We start from the raw sequence: 22,656 nt of genomic DNA, 5'->3' as shown, positions 1-22,656 counted from the left end.
TTGGCTGATGTAGTGAGGGTGAATTATGAAATACACTGCATGACAGTTTGGAGAAAAATATGTAACAATGTTACTGCATTTTATTTTAGATACGCGGATGACAAAAGTTATTGCTCATACAACAAAGTTATATCTCTACTATTAATTTTTAACCTCTTTAACAAAAATCTCTATTTTTTATGAATAAGAACCTGCTAATTAAATAATGTTTTAAATACATAACAATTTAAAAATAAAACAACAAAATAATAATTAGTACATAAGACTAACGTCTGACACTAGAACTCTTAACTGCAAATCCAAATAAGTAATGATGTTTTTATTATCGTTGTTAATGAGTATAAGATCGATTTTTTTACTTCCTAGGTGGTGTAAAATAATATATTACTGCATATGTCTAAAGATAACAGTTAATAAAAATATATTTCCGTAGGTGTAACAAGAAAAAATACAGAACAGATTTATTTGGTGAAAATAACGGACTATAGAATTTTCTTTTTTATATTGCGCCGTGCTGGAACAGCAGAATGATTTTTTTTTAAATATAGTGCCAGGAATTATATGAGGGGTACTAGCTAACGTATTGGGGGGGGGGGCGAGAATATGGGGCCATTGAAAAAAATTATAACAAATTTTATTCAGTTAAAATAACAGGAAGTTCTGTTAAGTTTCTTTTTTGCATACATCCAATTACGTGGTTGTAGTAACTCATGATTTTAAACTCATATATTTTCATGATATCATTTTTTTAGATGTTTGTATGCCTTACAACGTAATGGGCTTCCTCCGGTTACAACTCACAATATTATAGATGATTGGAATGATCCTGTTTTAAACTCAATTAGACGATGTAACCTATTCAATACAACGCAGGATCGTGTTAAGGTAAATAAAACATTCATTGCTGATAGAACAATTACATAAGTATGAAGAAATTTATATTAGTAACAAATGGATCAACAAGTCCCTTGAAAACCTTAAATATAGTACATCAAAAAAAATCTATTTTTAGTAAACATTATTTGTGACGATGATTTTTCTAGCCGATAAACAGCCGTCCCGAATCCCCTCACAAAACTCTCACTTAATTTCTTACCATGTCCCTACACTCTGGATATCTCTCCTCCAGGAGGTCTGCCACAGGTGTCTGGCTCGGGAACACCAAACACACCTGAAAGAAAAATAGAAGGGGGCAAATGGGGGCACTACTTCTCAATAAACACTTGCGGATATAAATTTTCACAGTGCTCTCACGGTATTTATTCGCCTTAATACACACTCTCCACAACGTCACGTCTCTCTCTCTCTCTCTCTCTCTCTCTCTCTCTCTACATGTATATTTATTTTGGCACACTATTCTCGAGGTAGATACCTTTGTGCTGTAACCTCCGGTCATCCTCTCCGCCAAACTCCTCCCTGGCTCGACTGTTGGTGGCCGGTACCTAGGTTACACACACACACATATGGACACCACCTCAAGCATACCTTCCGCTCAATTTAATCTTTCCTATCTCTATATAAACCCCCGTACACATTTACGTTCACTCGCTCGGCCCGTCCCCAACACTTTACCTCGAAATAACACTTCGTGTACTGTTCCCAGTAAAATTACCTTCTCTCTGTCCTCACGGTCACCCGGTGCTACTTGAGTTCGTCTCAATTGTCTGACTGCGTTATGGCAGTACACTTCAACAGATGCTCGCGCCCCTCCCGTGTATCCGAAAAATCTCCAACACGCCTAAAAACTGGTAGATTATTGGAGGTTTCAAAAACTAGGGAATTGACGTGGCCGCTCGGCGCTCACACCTCTCCGACGTGTCGCGAACCCTTGCCTCTCTCTATCTTACACACATGCTCACCCAATCATACCTCACACACTTTCAATCCCTTTTATGGTCTTTGGTCCTTCTCTCTCCTCTGGCTTGTAGTCCGTGGCACCGAGAACACAGATTAAGTAATGTGTTATAGATGTACATATAGAAAATATATATGTTATTCTAGGACTCGGTAGCCGCTGATGACTTGCCCCAAAATATAGGTATACAGTGACGTGATAGCTTTAGCTACCACGTCACACATTCTTGTTTAGTGTGTAGCAAAGTTGAAGTTATTTAACTCACAAGTTAATCTTATTTTATTGCTACTTAAAGTAAGCAGATTGTTTGTATTAAAAGAAGTAGACAAAAATTATTGTTGAGTGGTAAGTCTAACATTTTTTTTTCGAAACCTGCACTCTAAATAAAAAATTTAGTTGATAAGCTGGTAAACATATGTACAATTCTACATATGATGTTAATTTTTAGGACGCCCTGTAAAAGTAAATAGTTCCATCCCTCTAAAAAATGATTGATTAATCACACGGTAGTGCAAAAAAAGACAATTCTGTTCAAAACTCTGAACCACAAGAATTTTGAAAAATGCTACCATTTTTGTGTTGTGTGATGCGTGAGCCAAAAAAATATGAGATTGGGGCTTAAGGTATTAGTATCTTATACGTGATGATAATCATACGAACAGAATCTGATTATATATAACATATTGTTGCCTGAAATAAATTTTAAAATATATATTGCACATTGACAGAATCCACTATCACATAATTGTACATGGTTAATTCTGCCGTAAGTGGCTCAGGATACCTTAAGGAGGTTCAATCTCTCGCTATAGTCCATGCGACGCTTTCTACGGTTTGGTATGTCGTCTGTTTCTCTTGCTTTCCTGTGACAACGTAACTTTTTGTACTTTATACTTCGCTTATTCATGAATTTCTTTCCTCACTAGTACCCTCGAGGTATTCAATGAAATTAAATACAATCATTATTTTTTATCATTAATAAAATTTTCATATAAAGTTCATTGTTAATAAGCGAGGTGAATGTAATAGAAGCGCTTAAAAATACGACCATCTGTAAGCCTACATATAAAAATTAGCTAAATATAAATATTTATTACTTGGCTTCTACACTGAGAAAAGTGGTGCTAGAAAAAGTGTTACAACTATTATAAAAATTACTATATTTTATAAGAAAGCTGAGACATACTCGCCATATTATAAAAATTACTATAGTACATAGTAAAACCAGATTATAGTAAAATTTGCTATTCGATATAGTAATTTTTACTTTGCTCAAAAATAATTTTTGTATTAGTAAGTAAGAGAAGAAAAATATATATATACATACATATTGCCCAGAGAATATATATATATATATATATATATATATATATATATATATATACATATATATCAAAAAGAAGTTTAATATATAGATAAATATAGATTTTTTTTCTAGTATATAGATACTGATGATTTTAAAACATATTTTTATTTGAAAAACGATCTGCAGTGACTGGGATTTGAACCACCATCCTTGAGCTTCCGAGTCGGGCTCCGCAACCGCTAGACCACTTGACATGATGTCCGCATGAGTATGGATAAAGTACATGTGGAAACGTGTATTGTTTATCATACACACAATAAAATTAAAAAATCAAAGGGTTCTTTGTGAACCACGGTATTAACAACAGGTAGTTAGTCGATTTAAAATTAATTGTCGGTATGTATCAATTTTCAACCCTTATAAATCAAATAATAAGTTTCTCTTAATATTTACATTCGTATAACCTCAAATTTGAAACTCAATTGGCGTATATACCTATAAACATCGTACGAAATTACTTTCAAACATAGTAATTTTTACTACACTGAATAGCAATGCAGTGGAATGAGAAATTTTACCATGCCACATAGCAAATCCTACTTTTAAATGTGGTACGTTTGAAAACGATTACAATAAATTTCACTACGTGTACTATCACAATTTTTACTATGTTAGACATAGTAATTCTTATTATGCCGTGAAATGATTTCTGTATGGTTACTGCATAATAAAAATTATTTAAAATATAATGAAAATTATTGAAGACGTAACAATTTTGCGTCATCAAGTGATTATAGCTCAGCTTTCCTAAAAATATAGTAATTTTTGTGCCTTTAAATTTCGACAGTGACATCTTCATGACTTTACTCATTTGCAAAAAAATTTTAAATAGTTTTTATTGTTAATTCTGTAACAGATACAACTTCCTTAAGAAATCCTTTAAAAGAAAAGTTGTTTGAATAAATTATTCCTCACAGTAGTTGTACCCTAAGTATCATCCATCTGCTTGTATAGTTGAAGTGTTCTAATGTGTCTAATGAAATAAGAACTAGGATTAAATCCTTTCGAGTAAAAATAAATTTTGTTCTATTTAGTGCCTTCGTTCAAAAGTTACGGCTGTTTAAAAAAATGCGATAAACATTGCCAATACCACATATAAAGATTTTATAAGTAATCTCTTTTAACTCTACATTATGAATACGTACACACAATATCTGCATTCGCATAAAACGTACAATTTTTGTTTAAATTTATACATGGAAACACATTCATGTTTGACACTTACGTTATTCGTTTAAGGCGACCAACAGTCTGTAACGATCGTCATAACGATATAGACGTAAGTAATTATTTAATTTAAAAAAATTTGTTTTTGTTATAATTCATATTAGACTACTAACGTATCATCATTTATTAAATTAATATTACTATTTGTAAACAGTTGTCCTACACTGTAATTTACAAAGATTGTTTAGTCTTTGTTTTTATTTTTGTTAATAAAGTGAGCCTAATGAGGTTGGCGTTAAGACCAACGAAACGTTGCTCAAACCAACACCTGACTTTTTTGAGTTTTTCATTCTTACTTCTGAATTAGCTCTTACTGATCGTGTGCTTATGCAGTGACCGTCAAGTAATACATAAATGCATTTGTTAAGTCATTAATTACCTAATTCAGTGATGAACTGATTGTTTTATTTCGCTACATGATAAGCGTGTAATCAAATAAGTAATTTCAGATAAGATGTCTTTAATGAATTTGAGGGTGCTTCAGGTACTTGAAGAAGAGTTGTATTTGATCTAGACGTGAGGTTATATATGATACAGTGGATCATTGAATTATGATCTGTAATAAAAAACCGTCACTTTCTCAAGACTTGAATTGTGTTATTATTTAATTGTTGACTGAGAAGAGTAAAATATAAAAGTAGGAAATAAAAATGCTTCAAAACAATTTTACAAAAGCACTTATGAAAGTTACGGGATATGTGAATAGCTTTAGTCAACAAAAGAGCCACCGTTTCCTGTTTTATATATTTCCAGGCAGTAAGTCTTTAATTTATCATAAAAAAACATCTTGTGTAAGATCGTTGATAAAGTTTGTAAGTTTTCCAGCTTGCATTAACATATTGCCTGATTCAAAAATAAGCTTTTCAAAAATATAACTACATATCTAATACACCAGCCAAATATGTTAATTTTTTTAAAACAGTCTTTTCATGTTAATCATAATCGACATACTTTAATTAGGTCCACACTGACAGTATAAAGTAGATCCATTTCAAACGTCTTTAAAAGCTCCAGTATGTAGAGTCACTGGGATACTGAAATTTATATAGTATTATAAGTTATCTATATGCATAAACAATGTTTCACTAATCCAAAACTTTTGATGCTGAATTTCTTTATGTTTACTATAAAATCTTTTTACCTTTGCACATTACTTACATAAGTGAAATAATTATATAAGTTAGTTCTTGTAGCTTTTACTCTTACTGTACTTAGCAACTGACACTATATCTGGTTCCATTTTTTTCTAACTTGATAAAAATCATACGTTGATTTCCTTCATCTGCATACTTTGCTTGGTTTATTAGATTTTTTTTAAATGCCCGTGCCTTTTTCTTCTAATTTAGCTTTACTCTTATCAAAAGTTATCATTAAGCTATTATTAAGCATTTCTTTCTAATAACTGGGAGTTCTTACAAAACTTTATTTTTTAGTATCTAAGTTTCAATCAGTTACTTTAATTTCTATGGGTAATTTTTGGTTAGAACTGTTCTTTCTAAGGGCATTACCAAATGCATTTAACTCAAAATATATATTGGTGCAATAGTTTTCTCATTATTAGTCTCAGCATTTTTAAGTAAAATCTACAGCCACCACTCTTTCGCTTTTCTTATTAGTTAAGCATTTTGCCTTATTTCACCGTTGGATTCCTATTTAAAGACCTACCTAAAATTTCAGAAACTCTACGCGTAATAGTATTCTTAGTTTTAATATAAATTAAATTTTTTCTTTACCCCAAACTTATCTATTTGATGCTTTTTCTAACATCTTTTTAGTAAAGCTTCGATTCTGCTTATTTTGATCTTTACTTTTAGCTTCACCAAAAATATCAAAATTAGTCTTACATTCTGACAAATAAATTCATTTGTTCTCGTCTTTTGAGTCTCTTCCAGTACATCTTAATTCAATGTTACCAATGCAATGAATAGCAAATTATATGTTTTCGTACGTTCATCTTTGCCTATTATCAAAAGTATCTGTGAATGACCAGGACCTCTGTTAATTAGCGTAAACAGTTACTTTCCGTAGCTTTGTTTTAACTCACAATATCTTCTTTGTTAATGCACTTACATATAAACTCCTTTTCTTTTAAATCTGCAAAGCTATTTCTGTTGGCCATCTACACTCCTAAACCTCAAAAGTATCAACATAACTCAGAAATAAGTCGTTTTAATCGAAACGTCCTCGGCTTGCCACGCGAGCGCTGAAAATCCCAGTTTTAGCTCTTTTTCTCAGCCTTATTCCTATCTTTAAAAAAAGTTGTAAATAGCATTTTCGAAGTACTTTTCAGTCAGCTTTTAAAATATGTAATTAGTTTTCTAAAAAATCTCATTTTTAATAAAAAAAAAAAAAAACGCAAAACATGCTATATCTCGAAAAAAGCATTTTTAGTATTTTTTCGATAGGCTAGATAGAAAGCTAAGGTTTTTTCACATTGAGAAAGCCTTTTTGCACAGTTTGCTTTCACTGAAAAATGCTAGTAAGACGATACCAAATAGTAGACGCTCAGCTATCTGAACAAGTGCCAAGGGCTGGCGCAGCGCCGAGCAATGCTCTGCTTCAGTTAACTGTATCAATATGCATAAGTGTAAATCGTGAAAATTTTAAGCTCATCCTTGAAGCTATAAATCTGAAATATTTAATGCAGACTTCTAAACTGCTTCTTAAAAACAACTTCAACTGTATTAAAGCAGTAGTGTGCAGTAACTCTATTGAAAAATGTTTCTTGGGTGCAGAATTTCTAGAATGTCCCAACATGTCAACGTTACGTCTACATCTTGAATGTTTCGAAAATAATAATTTTTTTGAAATCAAATACAAATTGTGGTTTCAAATACATAGATATACCATTGCTTCAAAATCCTTGAATTCTCATTATTTCCTTGATTAATTAGGAGAAAAATAATTTAAACATAAAACTCATGACTGCTGTGCTACGGAACTATTACTTTTTAATAATTAACTGAAACAAGATCTCAAAGTTTGAGAATTTATTATAACTTGCGAATTTCCGGAAAATAACGCGTTTGTTATACAGAATTTAACGCAGTCTTTTCATTGCAACAATAACCAAGCCTCCATTTTTATAGTTGTAATTTGGTATGAAGGAAAAGATGAGCTCAAACACGTAAGTATTGCTGTTTTTTCTGATAATCCAAATTATGATACAATTACTGTATATGAGTATCAAAAGGTTATAATAAATTATTCTGAATTTAAGTTCGCAGTAAAGAAAGGGAGCGTGTGGTGGTATTGAAGCAAACTTGAAGAGAAGTGCAAGACGTGCAAATCTTCAAGTTTCCTCTAACAACCTAATTTTAACGGTAGAAAACTTGTACGACTGTGCAAAGAATTATTGCAAGAAATTAAAAGTTTTCTATTTAAGTGAAGAGTTGTATGAAAAAAAAAACGAATTAATCTTTAATCTCAATTCAATAGAGCAAAATTAATACCAGATGCTTTGCAATTCTACGCTGTCATTCCAATCGATAATAAAACATTGAAAAAAAAAAAAAACATCTATGAGCTCTGAGTATCAACTTTTTTCTAAACAAAATAATAAAACCAAAAATCCTACATCTCTCACTTCAACTTAAACTAAAAAATGATGAAAAATATTTGTTCCGAAAGTATTTCTAAATTATTAATAATCATAGGGAATTCGAGTGGAGCGTGACGTGACGCCAGCCCTTGGTGCACGTTCAGACGGTGGAATTTCTACTCTTCGATATCGTTTAACTCGAATTTGTCAGTGAGCGCACTCTGTTTAAAAAGGTATTTTTAATCTGAAAAAGCCTCAGCTTTTTATCGACCTGTTGAAAAAAAAAAAATATTAAAAATACCTTTTTTGAGATACAGCATGTTTTGTGTATTTATTTCAGGGAAAATGAAATTTTTTGAGCTGAGAAAATGAGCTGAAGATAGTAATTTTTAGCGCTCGCTTGGCGGGCCTGAGACGTTGTACGTGAAATGCCTCAAATATACCAGATAATCCTTTAGACAATATTTTACATTTTCCAGATATTTTTCCTGAAACGAAATTCAATAGCTTGTCAAGTATAGTATGTTTTTGATGTAGTAATTTAATGGAATGGCTTCAGTCTAAAATGACTAACGATTATTCAGACAATTCCGTATCAACAGACTTCATGCTATCTCTATAGATGTACTGTTCTTTCTTGCAACATCCATATTGTGTTCTGAGGTGCATAGTTAAACTTCTTGATAAGTTATTGTCGAATGCCAGATTGCCTAATTGATAACAATTGTCAAGTTGCAGATATTTGATTTCTGTTCAAAAATGTTCTTTCACAGCCCTTTTAAACATTTTGGCAGTTATTTTACACTTTGCAAAATGGACTGTGGTCTAACATGAACTGTTATCTACAGTCAACACAAAGTCTTTTGTAACGCCGTTCAACTGGACTCGAAATGGATCATAAATGTCCATATGTACAATATTAAAAATTTTGATGACAATAAGGGTTTACTTGACAGCGGAAACTTAGTAATTTGCTTTATAAACAAATTTTAAACAATGCTCATGAATATAAATAAAGTTTAAGTGTCTAAAGCTACAGTTTAGTGTAAACAATTTATTATTTCCATCTCTGGTACTAATGAAATGTTTCATTCGGTAAATGTCACTACATTGTCTGTCAACGATTTCATTAACTGGCGTACTGCTTGTATGTAGATCAGGCACAATCAAAACATTTTCAAAAATTAACAGCTTCTTGCACTTCTTAATTAAGATCACCTAATTAACTGTAACAGTTACTCAAGCTTATAAATATATTTACTATTTTTTCAATTACCTCTCAGCCTTATTATTTTCGTCATACTTAATTTAAGCTTGTCATGGCAAAAGTAAGGTGTACACTCACACTATAAGAACTACGATAAATTATTTTTCTCACCATAGTTAGCAAATGGCTGGTATAAACACATTGTTAACACTTAGCTAAGTTTTTCTGATTATGTGGTTTGCTCTTTTTTCAGGATATTTAAGGTGGTTCTTCACCTAACCCATTTACTTAAACTTACAGAGAAACTTGGAGGGATTGTTATTAAAGTTATAAGACATCTTCTCTTAAAATTTTAAGTCCCTTTATCAGGCAAATTTTTGAAAACAAGTCAGTCAAAAAATGCACTTTTAACATGTATTCTTATGTAGGTTACTTTTCCATACTATGATATCATGTAATATCTCGTACAGTAGACTTAAGATCGTAATAGAAAAAGTTTGTAGTGAAAGAAGAACTTTTCAGCTTTCTAATAATATAACAAAAGTATGGGCTAATCAGGGAAATAGTATACGATATTTAATCGTAAATGTAATCAATTATCGATCATGCAGAAATCGGCGGCAACATCTGCTTGAGTAGGAGTGTACATGCCATTTTCAGAACCTTGCGTCAAAAAAAATTTTTTTCATAACTCTTACTCTGACTTTATTAGCATGTTTATTTGTATGTAAATGCAATGATATTACAGTCAAGTGCCAGTACAACATATTTTATGTTGCAAATAATACGCTAATCGAAAATTAGCAAACCACAGGGTCCCGTGTCGCTTTGATACGGCACCATCGTGAAGAACCACCTTAAGTGCTCTGTGACCACTCTTTTTTTACTGAAATCTTTCAAGCTTGGATTTGCCTTGTCTTGGCAGTAGAGCTGTTGTGTAATATCCACTTTTATTTTTCTGCCTATAAAACTTACTCTTTTTAACTATATTATTTTGTCATACTTTTACTTATAGTAACTTATCTTTGCACTTCAAAGCACGTCTAAAACATTTTTAAAACGTAGACTGCACATGTAGTGCTAAAATCTTTACAAAATCATGATGATAGCTTATGTTTGTTAATGATAGCTTATTGACGTTATTGAAAACCTTCATTAGATGCTTTTAAACTTTATTACCTTAGTAAAAATGTTGCACAGTCAGCTTTTTTATGCTTTGCTTTTTGTATTTCTCCTATGAAATACTGTACTCTTTAAAGTTTTTGTCTTACATCTCTTATTGCTCCAAAGCTTCTTACATGCTGCAACTTAGATAAATTGATCATCAAAATAATGTGTTCTCTAACTTTTCGACATTTTTTATCCTACTTTAGCTATGTATATGTGTAAAAAAAAATTATATTCTCTTTCGAGGTGCAGAAAATTCTATAGATGACATCATAATGTTTTTAAATACATTTAAAAAATATATAAATCATTTGACAACGTTGTTAGAAGCAAAAAAAATGGTTTTGATTAAAATTTTCAAAATGTACATTTGCATCAAACTCTTAATCACAATTCTACCTAATGAATTAAATGAAACAAAAACTGAAAGAGAACTTACAGAAGGTCGGATAATCGTTCGAAATAGTAGTATTGAATCACACTAATATAACGAAAAATAATTCGGTAAAAATAATATTTATCATGAATTTAATACACGTGATTTAAAATAGGTCAAGACTGGGAAAAATTCAATATAAGAAAGTCAGAATTAAGAGTAGGTACTTTTAGAATATTAAGCAAAATATCACGTTTAATGTATCAAATAGAATCAGGACATAAGAAATCTGAATCTAACCTTATTTTTGTTTCAAAACTTGTGCTATGTCTGATTAATTAAAATTATTGTTATTACTTATGCTAAAAAAAAGAAAAAAAAATTTTTTCTTCGGTGGAGGGGGGATGTAAGGGGACTTGACTTTTTTTAGAGATGTTGCGTGGATGTTTGCGTTAATCGATAATAGATACTTTAGATACTTTCAAACAGTTACGGTTCAGACGTATGGTCAGTCCATATGAAGCCCTCATCCGATACACTCACTATAAGAAAATTCTACCATAACCGACTTAAATGTCGTTCTTGTTTTTACTGGAGCATAATTGTATAAAGCTTTATTGATTCGCTGTTAAAATTATTATAATTGTTTTGTTTTATATTCATGAAACACCATTTCTTTTACGGAGAAACTCGATTAGCCAAATTATCTGAAATTTCTTATTATGTATGTAAATTATGTCTCATTGGTTTTGCAAGCAGCTTCATATGTATTATACCACTGACATAAGCTCATTTTTCATGCTCCACAAGTAGTGCTTTAACCTGTATGCAAAACGTAAAATGCTTGTTTTTATCTCAAAAGAGGTTACGTTTACGAGACTAGTATTATGTCAATACCGTATAACAATTTTTTTAAGAACAAGTAATTCACTATGTAGCAAACCTTACTACTTAACTTTACTTGTGACACTTCTTGCAAATGTTCTTGTTACTACACAATTAAACAATTTTATTTATCTATAACGTATTAAATACTTAATATAAGGGATGAAAAACAAAAGAAAGAATAAAAAGTGTACGAATATAATATTATTCAATGTTAGAAGTATTCTTATATAAAATCACATTTGAAATCCGTATAACATGGAATACAAAATGCTAAAAAAGCTTAAATACTCATGTGTAGTCTGAGACATCAGAACAGTCCCATAAATTTACATGTATCGTAGCGTTAACGCACAACTTAGACAGAGTGAACAGCGCGAAAGTTGAAATTTTATTGTGTTGACGTAAACCGCAATTACAAAAACAACCACTTATCTAGAGAATACTGTAAAAATCAATAATAAAGTGCAAAACTAAAAATTATAAATTGCAACTTAAACACTTGAAAACCAGGTGTGGATCTCAGGATCCCCAACGGATGCAATAAATAAAAAAATACGTTATTAAAATTTATGGATACATTTTTTGCCCTAAGTAATCTTCATGTTAAATTTATGTATAAAAAATATAATGTACTTACAAATATGTATTTTTATCATCAAATATAATGGTTTGAAAATAAGCAAATATTAAATTATGCTTAAACTTTTTTTATTCATTAAGGTAGTTGACAAGGAAATCGATTTTCTATAGATTTTCTCAAAACTTAGCAAATAAGTACATTTTAGTGTCCTTCACACATCAGTAAAATTTCAACATAGGTACCGCAGCTAAAAACTAAGATATTAACTTATAAATTTATGGCTTTTATCATAGGATGCCTCTGTTACGCTGATGTGAGCCATGCAGTTTTAAAGATCCCAAGAATAGTTTTCTATACATTTTTAAAGAAAACTCACTTTTGAATCCGTGGAATCCAAGGAATACTTTGCATTATCTCATGATGTTCCTTCCGCTACTTGTTTTTGAGAAATTTTATTACAAATATCATGTATTTCGAGCGAATGTAACCAATTTAGCAGACAGCTTATATATACAATTTGAGACATGACAACGTCGTTCGCTCTCGTTGTATATATACATCTACTGCCGCTATATATACACGTCATTCATGAACTCAAAATATAATTTGAAACTGTGGAATGTAATTCGTGTAAATAATAAACTTATTAATAAATAGAAAAATGTGCAATAAAATTATCAAATGAATAATATAGTACATGATTACAGAAATTAACCAAAATATATTTGTATTACAACAATCTGTGAAATAAATTCTTGAACAATGATTTTTTATTATCAAATATTGTAACAAGTAAAACTCCTATTTCACTAATAAATTTCGTAGAAATAACCAGTACAGATGGTATTAGATTTTTAAACTATGTTTTAACTTTTATTTTCCATACTTACCTTTTTTTTTAAAAAGTCAGTAACTGAAGTAATACAATAACCTAATTCTCAAAAAAAAAGTAAACAAAAATAATGTACATGCATGTATACATATACATATATATGAGAATACAACGTTGCCCGATTTCGTCAAGCAGCGCAGACAGCCAATTTTTGATCTTCTGCGCACGCAAAGAGACGAGTGGTACTCAACCATTTCTACTTCGACTATACAGTAATATTATACGCAGTTATCTTCGTTCTCACTAAGCACGACTGCATCTTGTCAACTACTTTAACATATAAAAAACAAGAACAAAAAGGAACAAAAATATAGGGCGAAGAATATTCATACTTCCTACCTACACATAGATACATGAATGTGGCTTAAAGTTCTTTTGTGTGTATTACTTTCTCTGTCTCTCCATGTCTTTTTGGATAACTGTGTTTAGTTGCGCAAGTGCGCAAGCCTCGTAAGCTATTTACTAAAGGTGAATTAACACGGATTTTGACAAAATACAATTGAAAGACCACAGGAAAGTTTTGAGCTAAGGTGACAATTTTATATGCTTAGAAAATCCTGTTCACAAAGCAGAAATTTTTTAAAAATAATAACAACATAGTACGAATCCAAATATTAATTCAGCATTTACTACAAGCCCAAAATCTTAAAATATTAAGGAAAGCAATAAGAAAGGCCTACCTGAATGAGAAAAATAGAAAAAAAGCACACGATAATAGACGATCAATGGCTCTCTGTATCTTAACTATTCTTACACGTTCAGACAAAATGCGTTTCTCATTTTTCTCAACAATTTGCGCTTGTTGAAACAGAAGTAAAAGTGCCTTTAAACAGAAAATTTTTTTCGCCCTGCAAGTTGGTGCTTTCATTTTTTATATATCTCAAACAGTTACAAGATAGAAACAACACGAACTTTAAAAAACTTGTTTAACATTGTTCAACCACTTCATGATGATTATAACTACTTGATATGTAATCAGCGGGCTAATTTAAATAATATACAAAACGCCGAATTATCAATCAATTTTGTAATTCAGAAGTTTCTTGGTTGGTATCAAGAAGTAAAAATAATAGAAATCACATCCACGTGCTGCATAGCACAATCGATAAGGTCCCCGACTACCAATCCAAAAACTGGGGGTTCAGTTCCAAGAATCAGTAAAATTTTAAAATTTTTCTAACATATAAATTCATATAATATGTGTTTACCTATATTCTCATACATATGTTTATTTTATGCATGTTATGGTTGTTATTTTATTATATACATATATACATTTCTATAGCTATCATACTGGTAGTATACTTGGAGGCAAATTGAAAAAAAAATTACATATCATCTTTTTTGTTTGGTGTTATTTATTTTGCAATGTTTCGTTGTATATTATGCAAACCTCATCAGGCTACAAATACATATTAAATAAAATGTATTTTATTATAAGAACTTTTTCACTGCATATGAAATGTGTGTACGCAAGGCCAATAACCTGAGTAATCAAAACAGATATTATAGGACATATACAGTTTTGAAGAAAAACGGTAACGGGTAATTAAGCTTTTGTAGCAATAAAAAATATGTACTATTTAACAAGTGTGTTTCTTCTTTCTTGTTGATATTGTGTTTATCACGTCTTGTGTGTATCAGTTCTGAAATAAGCCTTATTTGGTAGTTTTATTCTCTGTCTAGTATTTTTATACTGTCCCAGTCAAAATTATAATTGTTGTGAAGCTGGTGCAAATCAACCACTAATGCTCTTTTTTAATTTTTTTGTTTATTTGCTTAAGTTTTTTATTCTTTTTTTTTCACTCGTATATCACACCGAGCAGCCCAGATGCTTGCATTTAAACTTATATACAATGATAGGCTCGTCCTATTTTTTAATCCTGTCCTTACCCAATCGTACAATTTCGTTCAATTTCATATGTATAATCAGGTAGATGAATATTTTATCAGGTCCTTATAGCACTGATAATTTATAGTAGCTTTAATCTTTACATGGTATACCTATTTTATAGCGCTAAATTAAAGTTGCATCATTATTTTTATTTTCATTCTTACTTATGTAGGTTTGCTCTCTTAGTATGTGTTAAACATTTTTATCAATGAACTCTTGTGGGTAACTGATACTCATGAGTAGCTTTTTTACTCTAGTGATGTTTTCCTCGTGATATCGTTAAATACAGAGGATGACCTGAGAAGTACTTTATTAAGCGTCCCATGGAAGTAGATTTTTAAAACAAATTAAATGAAAGGTGGTTGTTGTTTGAGATAATAGTTAGACTTGAATAATTAAGAGTTTCATGGCTTTCTTTTTTATTAGTAAATTTTATACTTTTTTGTGGTATAAATTTAAAAGACATAAATTAAGTCTGTATGGTCTTTTTTTATACAAAGTATTATGTTATCAACATATAAAAAGTAAAATTAGGTGGACAGTTAAATTTCTCTTTCAGTCTAACTAAACAGTCTTCTCTAAGCCATTTATTACAAGTTCTGCAGACAAAGGAGAATCCGGAGAGTCCACGAAGGTACCAAACATTTGCTAGTAATAATTATTATCAAAGGTAAGATAGGTGTTTTAAAATATAAGCCATATGCAGTTGTGACAATTTGTATGATATACTTCATATTTATTACTTCAAAATACAAAGTTTCATTTTTTAATTATAAAACGCAAAAGCTCAGCGATCTCTAACTATCGAGAAGTATACATGCTTCTGCAATCACGTGACATAGAACTTATTTCTTTTGAAACAATCTACCCTGTCAAAACTCAATTTACGCGTGCAACCTCAAGCAATCTTATGAAACGCTTATTATACCAAATCAATTTGCACCAGTACATCAAAGTTATTTCCAGGCTAAAGGGCAAGAAGTTATCTAGACGGATAAACAATAAATACATTAGACAATCTTATAACCCATTTAAAGGCGTACTTTGCTTCTTCTAAAACTTACGCTCAATACATTACCGACATTAATAATTCTCAAATGAAACAGTGAGGAACTTTTCACAATTTTCAGGAGAGAATTTCCAAACTCTTCAATAAAGGCGCTAAAGCAGCTAAAATAAAGGCCGTTTTCAACAATATTTCTGAAAACCAACAGCCTAATTCCAAATTATATTTAGAAATCGTTGGCCGTGAAGCATTCATGCAAAGCCTACCAAATGGAATTAACGCTATGATGTTAAACGTACCAAAAACAGTACACCAACAAAACAGACAAGGAAGTTTTGCATATTTTTAGCTTAAACAAAACAATATACAACAAGTTGTTTATAACGATCCCAACACGTACAATCGCGACAATTTATCTTATTATTACAACTCTAATGACACGAAAATTTTTCTGACTACGTTTAATTCAGACGGAAGAATAGTATCATACTCAGCTCTTTAATATCGAAATAATGACTCCAATGATTATTCAGTAATATTGTTGCAAAAATCGAATAAAACGTAATCTTACTAGCCTTTAAACGACTCGTAAAAAAATTATCAAAATTTCAGCCCTACAGAACCAACGCAACACCAAAACAAATTGTTAGCTTTTTTGAATTGCCCCTTTCACAAAAGCTTACTGCAGTGTGTATTTGGTAACTCGTCTACTTCTCTAATGGTAAATTGCCCCTGAACTTGCAAAAACGTTCAGATACCACGTGAATCGTGAAACAACAGTAGCTTTCGCTCAAGGTTGAACTGTTTTAATAATCAGCAAAATTTTAGCACCAGTTCTCCTAAACTAGGCCATTCTTTAAATGGAAACGGTGCTCGTCGCCCAGACGTAGTGGCGAGCAAAGACCTAAATCAGCGTCTACTGCCAAACCAACTTGTGCAATTGCCCGAGTGTCGGTCGCAAGAAACTTTGGCAATGCACTGATAGTAAGACTAAAAATTTTATAATTAAATGAAAGTAAAGACACTTTTATCGTTGAAATAGGAGTGGACGTCAATGCTATTGAAATATCTTTGTTACTACTAAAAGTAATTCTAAATACTAATACAAAAATTCCTCATATTTGATTAACTTCTCAAAACATCATAATGTTAGGAACAGTAACGTTGACATATTTGATTAAAATCACGTTTTTCACGTCTTAGCACACGAAAGACGCCTCAGTGGGACAGGAATATAACGAAATTTATTTCTAGCCGAAGAACGGGCCAGAATGAAAGTTCCCATAGAGATTCCTGTAACGCAAACTAATAGCCACGAGCAAGCATACTTGAGCTTGATAAAAACTACTCCTTGCATATTTATAGGCAAAGCAGTAATAACGTACGTAAAGGCTACTGTTTCACGATGGCTTTCAACACTAGAGAAGAACACAAGATTCCAAAAATTTTATTGACACAGATTTTAGGGATGTTCCAAACGTAACAACAGAGGAGAAAATTAAATTTATTACAGTAAAACTTTGCGGACATCATCATGATAAGACAAGCTATACACAACTTTACCGAATAGTAAAAGAATTTTCACATCTATTTTGTATCAAAGGTAATGCTACTCCACGTATGTCGTATGTACGCCAGAATATACCAACAACTGACGATAAACCTGTTGTTACTAAACAATGTAGATACCCTTCTTCTTTGCACAAGAAAGTTAGAGATTAGATCGACAAATTATTGCAAGAAGGAACCTTTAGCTATTTTTCTAGCCCGTACAATAGTCTACTGTTGATTGTTTCTAAAAAAGAAGGACCCGGCGCAGAAAAAAGTAGTCGTTTCGTAATAGATTACATAAAATTAAACGCTAAATCTATCCGTGATGCTTACGAATTACTTAATACGCCAGAGATATTAGAGAAAATTGGTGGGTCAAATTTTTTTTCAGTATCCAACTAGCTAATGGATTTCATCAAATTGAAGTATCTCCAGAACATCGCTACAAAACAGCTTTCAGTCCTCCGTACGGACATAACAAATATACAGGTATGCTATTTGGATTATGTAACGCACCAGCTACATTTTGAAGACTTATGGATTCTGTATTAATGGGATTGCAAGGCAAAGAACTATTTACATTTTGAGATGATACTATACAATGTGCCAAAACTTTAGACGAACATAAAATAAAAGGAAGATGATCATTTAATAAACTATTAGATGATGGTTTAAAAGTACAGCTAGATAAATGCAAAATTTTAACTTCTGAAGTAACATATTTAAGACATGAAATAGGTGGTTATCGAGTAAAATCCGATTTCAAAAAACTCGAAGATGTTAGAAATTTCACAACCCCAACAAATTGTACGAAAATTCAAGAATTTTTAGGACTCACAGGATATTATAGACGATTTATGAAAGGTTTTACGTCAAGGAGAACGAGGAGAAGACCATTCTTTAGCCCATATGTCTAGCACTCTTAATAAATGGAATAGAAATTACTCCACTACTGAAAAAAAGTGTTTAGCAGTAATAGCTGTCGTACAACATTCTCGACACTATTTATACGGACTAAAATCAACAATTTACAGAGACCACAAACCTTTGACGTGCATCGAATCAATAAAAGACCTTATAAGTCGTCGTAATTGATGGAGAGCAAAATTCTGTGGGTACAACTACACCTACAAGTACAATCCCGGACGTTTAAATTTAAATGCTGTGCTTTATAGCGTTATCCTGCAGATTATTATTATATAAATACCATAAAAGATGGTATAGATTTTAAGGGAAGGCGTAAAAGGGTTAGAAAAATCTCAACATTCAGCAGTTACAAAAGCAGTAGTCCCTCTAACAGTTCGAGCTTTGACAGCGAGTCTAGTAATTATAAAACATTACTGTCCCGTATGGTACCCTTAAGTTAAAAATTCCTCGATGAACAAAAACATTTATTGAACATGCTAATAGGGCTAGTCATGTACACAATTAAAGCTCAACTAGGCTTTAACCCACTACTACAGCAAAGCAAGCAATCAACGGAAAAAAAGGCTTTAAAAGTTCCTTTCCATTATTTCGCCAGGAATGGAAGGAAGGCAAGAAGAATTCACTGGACAATCAATAGCTTTAAGGTTCTTTAAGCGTCGAGCTCAAAAAAACGAAATTCACCTTCTCCTGACAGACCCTCGGCCTCTTCATACTCTGATAATACAGAAATCCTAGATACTTTGGAAGATAAAGAAAACCAGTAAGCACTGATACACCAAAGATACAAATCTCTACTTTCTAGTCTCTTGAACACTTAACCAAATTTATTATCTACTTTAACCACAACAGTTAATGGGTCACAGCCAGAAGCTATTACTGGAGCCAGTGACTTGAAAGAAAGTGTTAAAAGTGGCCTTTGGGGGTGGGCGACTTTGAACAAGGGGGGTGTAGTTGGAAGAGATTGGAGTCACTCTCAAGTGTCACAAGCCTTCCCTTTAGCTTAAACAACGATGGTGGTACTATGTCCGATGTTGTTGGCGTAGTGGTTTCGTTTCATTCCTCGGAATCCAACTCATCGTAGAGATGTGGCGTTTGAGCAGTGATGCGTAGAGGCCTCGATGGGTTGGTCGCCAGGTCGACCGGTGGGTGTTTGTTGTTGTTATTTTTTTTTTTTTGAGAGGAAAGAAAAAAAAAGGGTGTAGACAAGTGTTTTGTATTGGTACAGTGATATTTATTAAATATGTACTTTAAGTAATTGAGTGGCTTAAGAGGTATGCATTACACATATTTGCATAACTCGGATCGATACAATCAGTCGTCGCACAGTCCTTCTTATATACTTTACTTCGCTTTCTTACTTGCGATTTTGGTTGCCACCTGGCGAGCGATAGGTGGTGCTAACAAGTACTAGTTGGAAGTCGGTGCTGCACGCGAAAGTTCAAAATTCAAATTTATGTTAAACGATCGAATTTAAAGAAAATAATTATTTTGATATATAATAATTATTAATATAATACCCCTGACGATAACAAACCCCCCCGTTTTAAGGAGTTTATAATAAATTTGAGAAAGCAGTGGCAGAGCTACAGGAGTCGGAGAAGTTATCACTCTCAATATAAATGTTCATGGTCATTCGTTCATCCATTCTCGATTGACAAAGGTCCGCGGTTTTCTGCACACTCACACTCATACTACTTTATTCAGTGTCTTTTTACTAGGTACACATGTTTCACTTCACTTCACTTATTATTTCGTGGTCGCATATTGCAACGTTGGTTTGGCCCATCAGGACCTCCGGGTGGTGGTACTGAGACGTCACCTAATTCTTCTGAATTGTTTCGGAATGGTCTAGTGGACTTATCCGCTCTGCTTATTTCACTAGCATTGGTTATCACGATCTTCCGATCAGACCTTGTAGAGGGCTCTGGGCCTGCGGTGTGCTGCGGAGTTGTCGATGCCGGCAGGTCGAAGTGTGCATTCGGACGTCAGCGGCGATCGATAGCCTCCGCGTGGGCGAGTTTGGAAACGTAGAGTTTTCGTGGTAGCTCGGCCCGTGGAGGTTGGTAGGTAGGTAGGGCTGGGTTGACCAGTCGAGTGGTGTTGTTCCTGGCATCGTGCTTGATGATCCAGAACCTGAATGTATTCCTTTGGTAGGAGTTGAGTTGCCGGCTATGGGTTCTCCATTCCCTTGGTTGAGAGGTATTGTGACCCAACAGCAGTTGAGCCGGAGATACCCTGGTAGCAGCGTTCTGATAATTGCGTAATGGTGGCCTTAATCTTCTAATCTAGTGTAATTTTTTTTTTTTTTTTTTTTTTTTTTTTTTTTTTGTACTATAATCTAACGTGAAATGGGAGCGCGAATCCCGAAGAGGAGCATCGGGGTGATGCGAGACATTGATGCCGGTGAGTCGAAGCGGGTGTTCGAGCACGGACGGCGATCAGTCTCCTCCGAGTGGGCAAGCTTAAGTGACATGACGTCTGGCGTGTAGTTGAAACGTAAGTCTCGAAGAGGAGCATCGGCGTGACGCGAAGCACTGATACTGGTGTGACGATTTGGGTGTTCGAGCACGGACGACGATCCATCTTCTCTGTTCGGGCGAGCTTGGGTGGTGCCTCATATGCGTGGAGTTGCTGCGAAAGTCCTGAAAAGGAGCATCGACGTGGTGCGAAGCACTAATGCCGGTGAGTCGAAGCGGGTGTTCGAGCGTGGTCGGCGATCAGTTTTCTCTGTGTGGGCGAGCTTAGATGGTGTTGATCTCCAGCATGTGTCCTGAAGAAGAGCACTAGCATGATGAGAAGTATTGATGCCGGGGTCGAGGCAGGTTTTTAAGCGTCGATGGCGGTCATTTTTCTCAGTTCGAGCGAGCGTGGATGGTGTAACGTCCGACATGCGGTTGGGGTGTGAAGCCCGAAGAGAAGCATCAGCGTGATGCGAAGTACTGATGCCAGTGTGTCGAAACAGGGTTCGAGCATGGACAGCGATCAATCTCTTCAGTCCTGGCTTACCAGGGCGGTGTAGCGTCTGACGTGTGGTTGGAGCTTCAATCCCGAAGAGGAGTATCGACGTGATACGTAGTACTGGGGCCAGTGTGTCGAAGTAGCTGTTCGAGGATGGACGTCGATCAGTCTCCTCTGTTTCGGGCACACCTAGGTGGTGTGTCGTCCGAGGTGGAGATGGAGCGTAAGGCCCGAAGAAGGGCTTCGGCGTGATGCGAAGCACTGATGCCGGTATGTCAAAGCGGATGTTGAGCGCGGATGGCGATCAGCCTCCTCCGTTAAGGCGAGCATGAATGGTGTCACATCCGACGTGCAGTTGGAGCGAGAGACTCGTAGAGGAGCATCGGTGTGATGCAAAGTACTGATGTCGGTGTGTTGAAGCGGGGGTTCGAGCATCAACGGCAATCAGTTTCCTCTGGGCAAGCTTATGTAGTGTAACATCCGAGGTGGAGTTGGAGCGAGAGACTCGTAGAGGAGCTTCGATGTGATACGAAGCACTGAGGCCGGTGTGTCCAAGAGTGGTGTTCGAGCGGGGACGACGATCAGTTTCCTCTATTTGGGCGAGCTCGGATGGTGGAACGTCCAAGGTGGTGTTGGAGTGTGAGGCCCGTAGAGAAGCATCGGCGTGATGTCGAAGCGGGTGTTCGTGCATAAACGGCGACCTCTATTCGGACAAGCTTACGTAGAGGTGGTGTAGTTTTGAGTCAGTTCGGCTTGTGGACCGAAATGTCTGAAGAGTTCGTTGACCTGGGCGGATAATGGCCTCTGCCTATTTCTTAAAGGATGACCATGCCCTCTGTCGACTCTCTGCTTCTTGAGTAAAGAAGTTGCCTTCCAACCTAAGTTGGGCCCGAGAGACTTAAGTGGCAATGTTACCACCGATTACTACAAAGGCTGATACCCGTTTCTATCTTCTACGGAGGCTCGTTGCAAGACGTAAGAACCTGCTGTGTAACTGGTGCTCACGAGTTTCTGAGTTGGTTGGTCCTTCGGGTCCATATCCTCCCCGTGCTTGATGCTGGGTTTGTAGGTTAGGTGTGTCAAGCGCCACTAGGTGTTTCTTCCCACCTAGAAGGAGTGTTGTTGGTTGCTGATAGGCGTGTGTCAGTCGGCGGTGATGGTTGACTCTGAGACTCGCAGATACCTCCCTGCAGCAGCAGAGAATTCCTTAGAGGAGGCCCC

General features: G+C 34.1%; 1 protein-coding gene across 3 annotated transcripts in view; it reads left to right on the top strand.

The window, feature by feature from the left end:
- Positions 1-22,656, top strand: part of GlyS (glycogen [starch] synthase) — a 1,005,553-nt gene that overhangs the window by 760,905 nt on the left and 221,992 nt on the right. For all 3 annotated transcript variants that reach the window (XM_089593760.1, XM_089593761.1, XM_089593759.1), the window contains one exon: positions 753-885. In XM_089593760.1, coding sequence (XP_089449886.1) covers positions 753-885 — 133 coding nt within the window. The remainder of the gene's footprint in view (positions 1-752; positions 886-22,656) is intronic.

The sequence above is a fragment of the Copidosoma floridanum genome, unplaced genomic scaffold (genome assembly GCF_036245765.1).
Source record: "Copidosoma floridanum isolate Cflo_tuat_1 unplaced genomic scaffold, Cflo_Japanese_pri ptg000020l, whole genome shotgun sequence".
NCBI classification, from domain to species: Eukaryota; Metazoa; Arthropoda; class Insecta; order Hymenoptera; family Encyrtidae; genus Copidosoma; species Copidosoma floridanum.
Note: the sequence above shows the minus strand (reverse complement) of the source record. Positions and strands in the feature narration are given on the sequence as shown.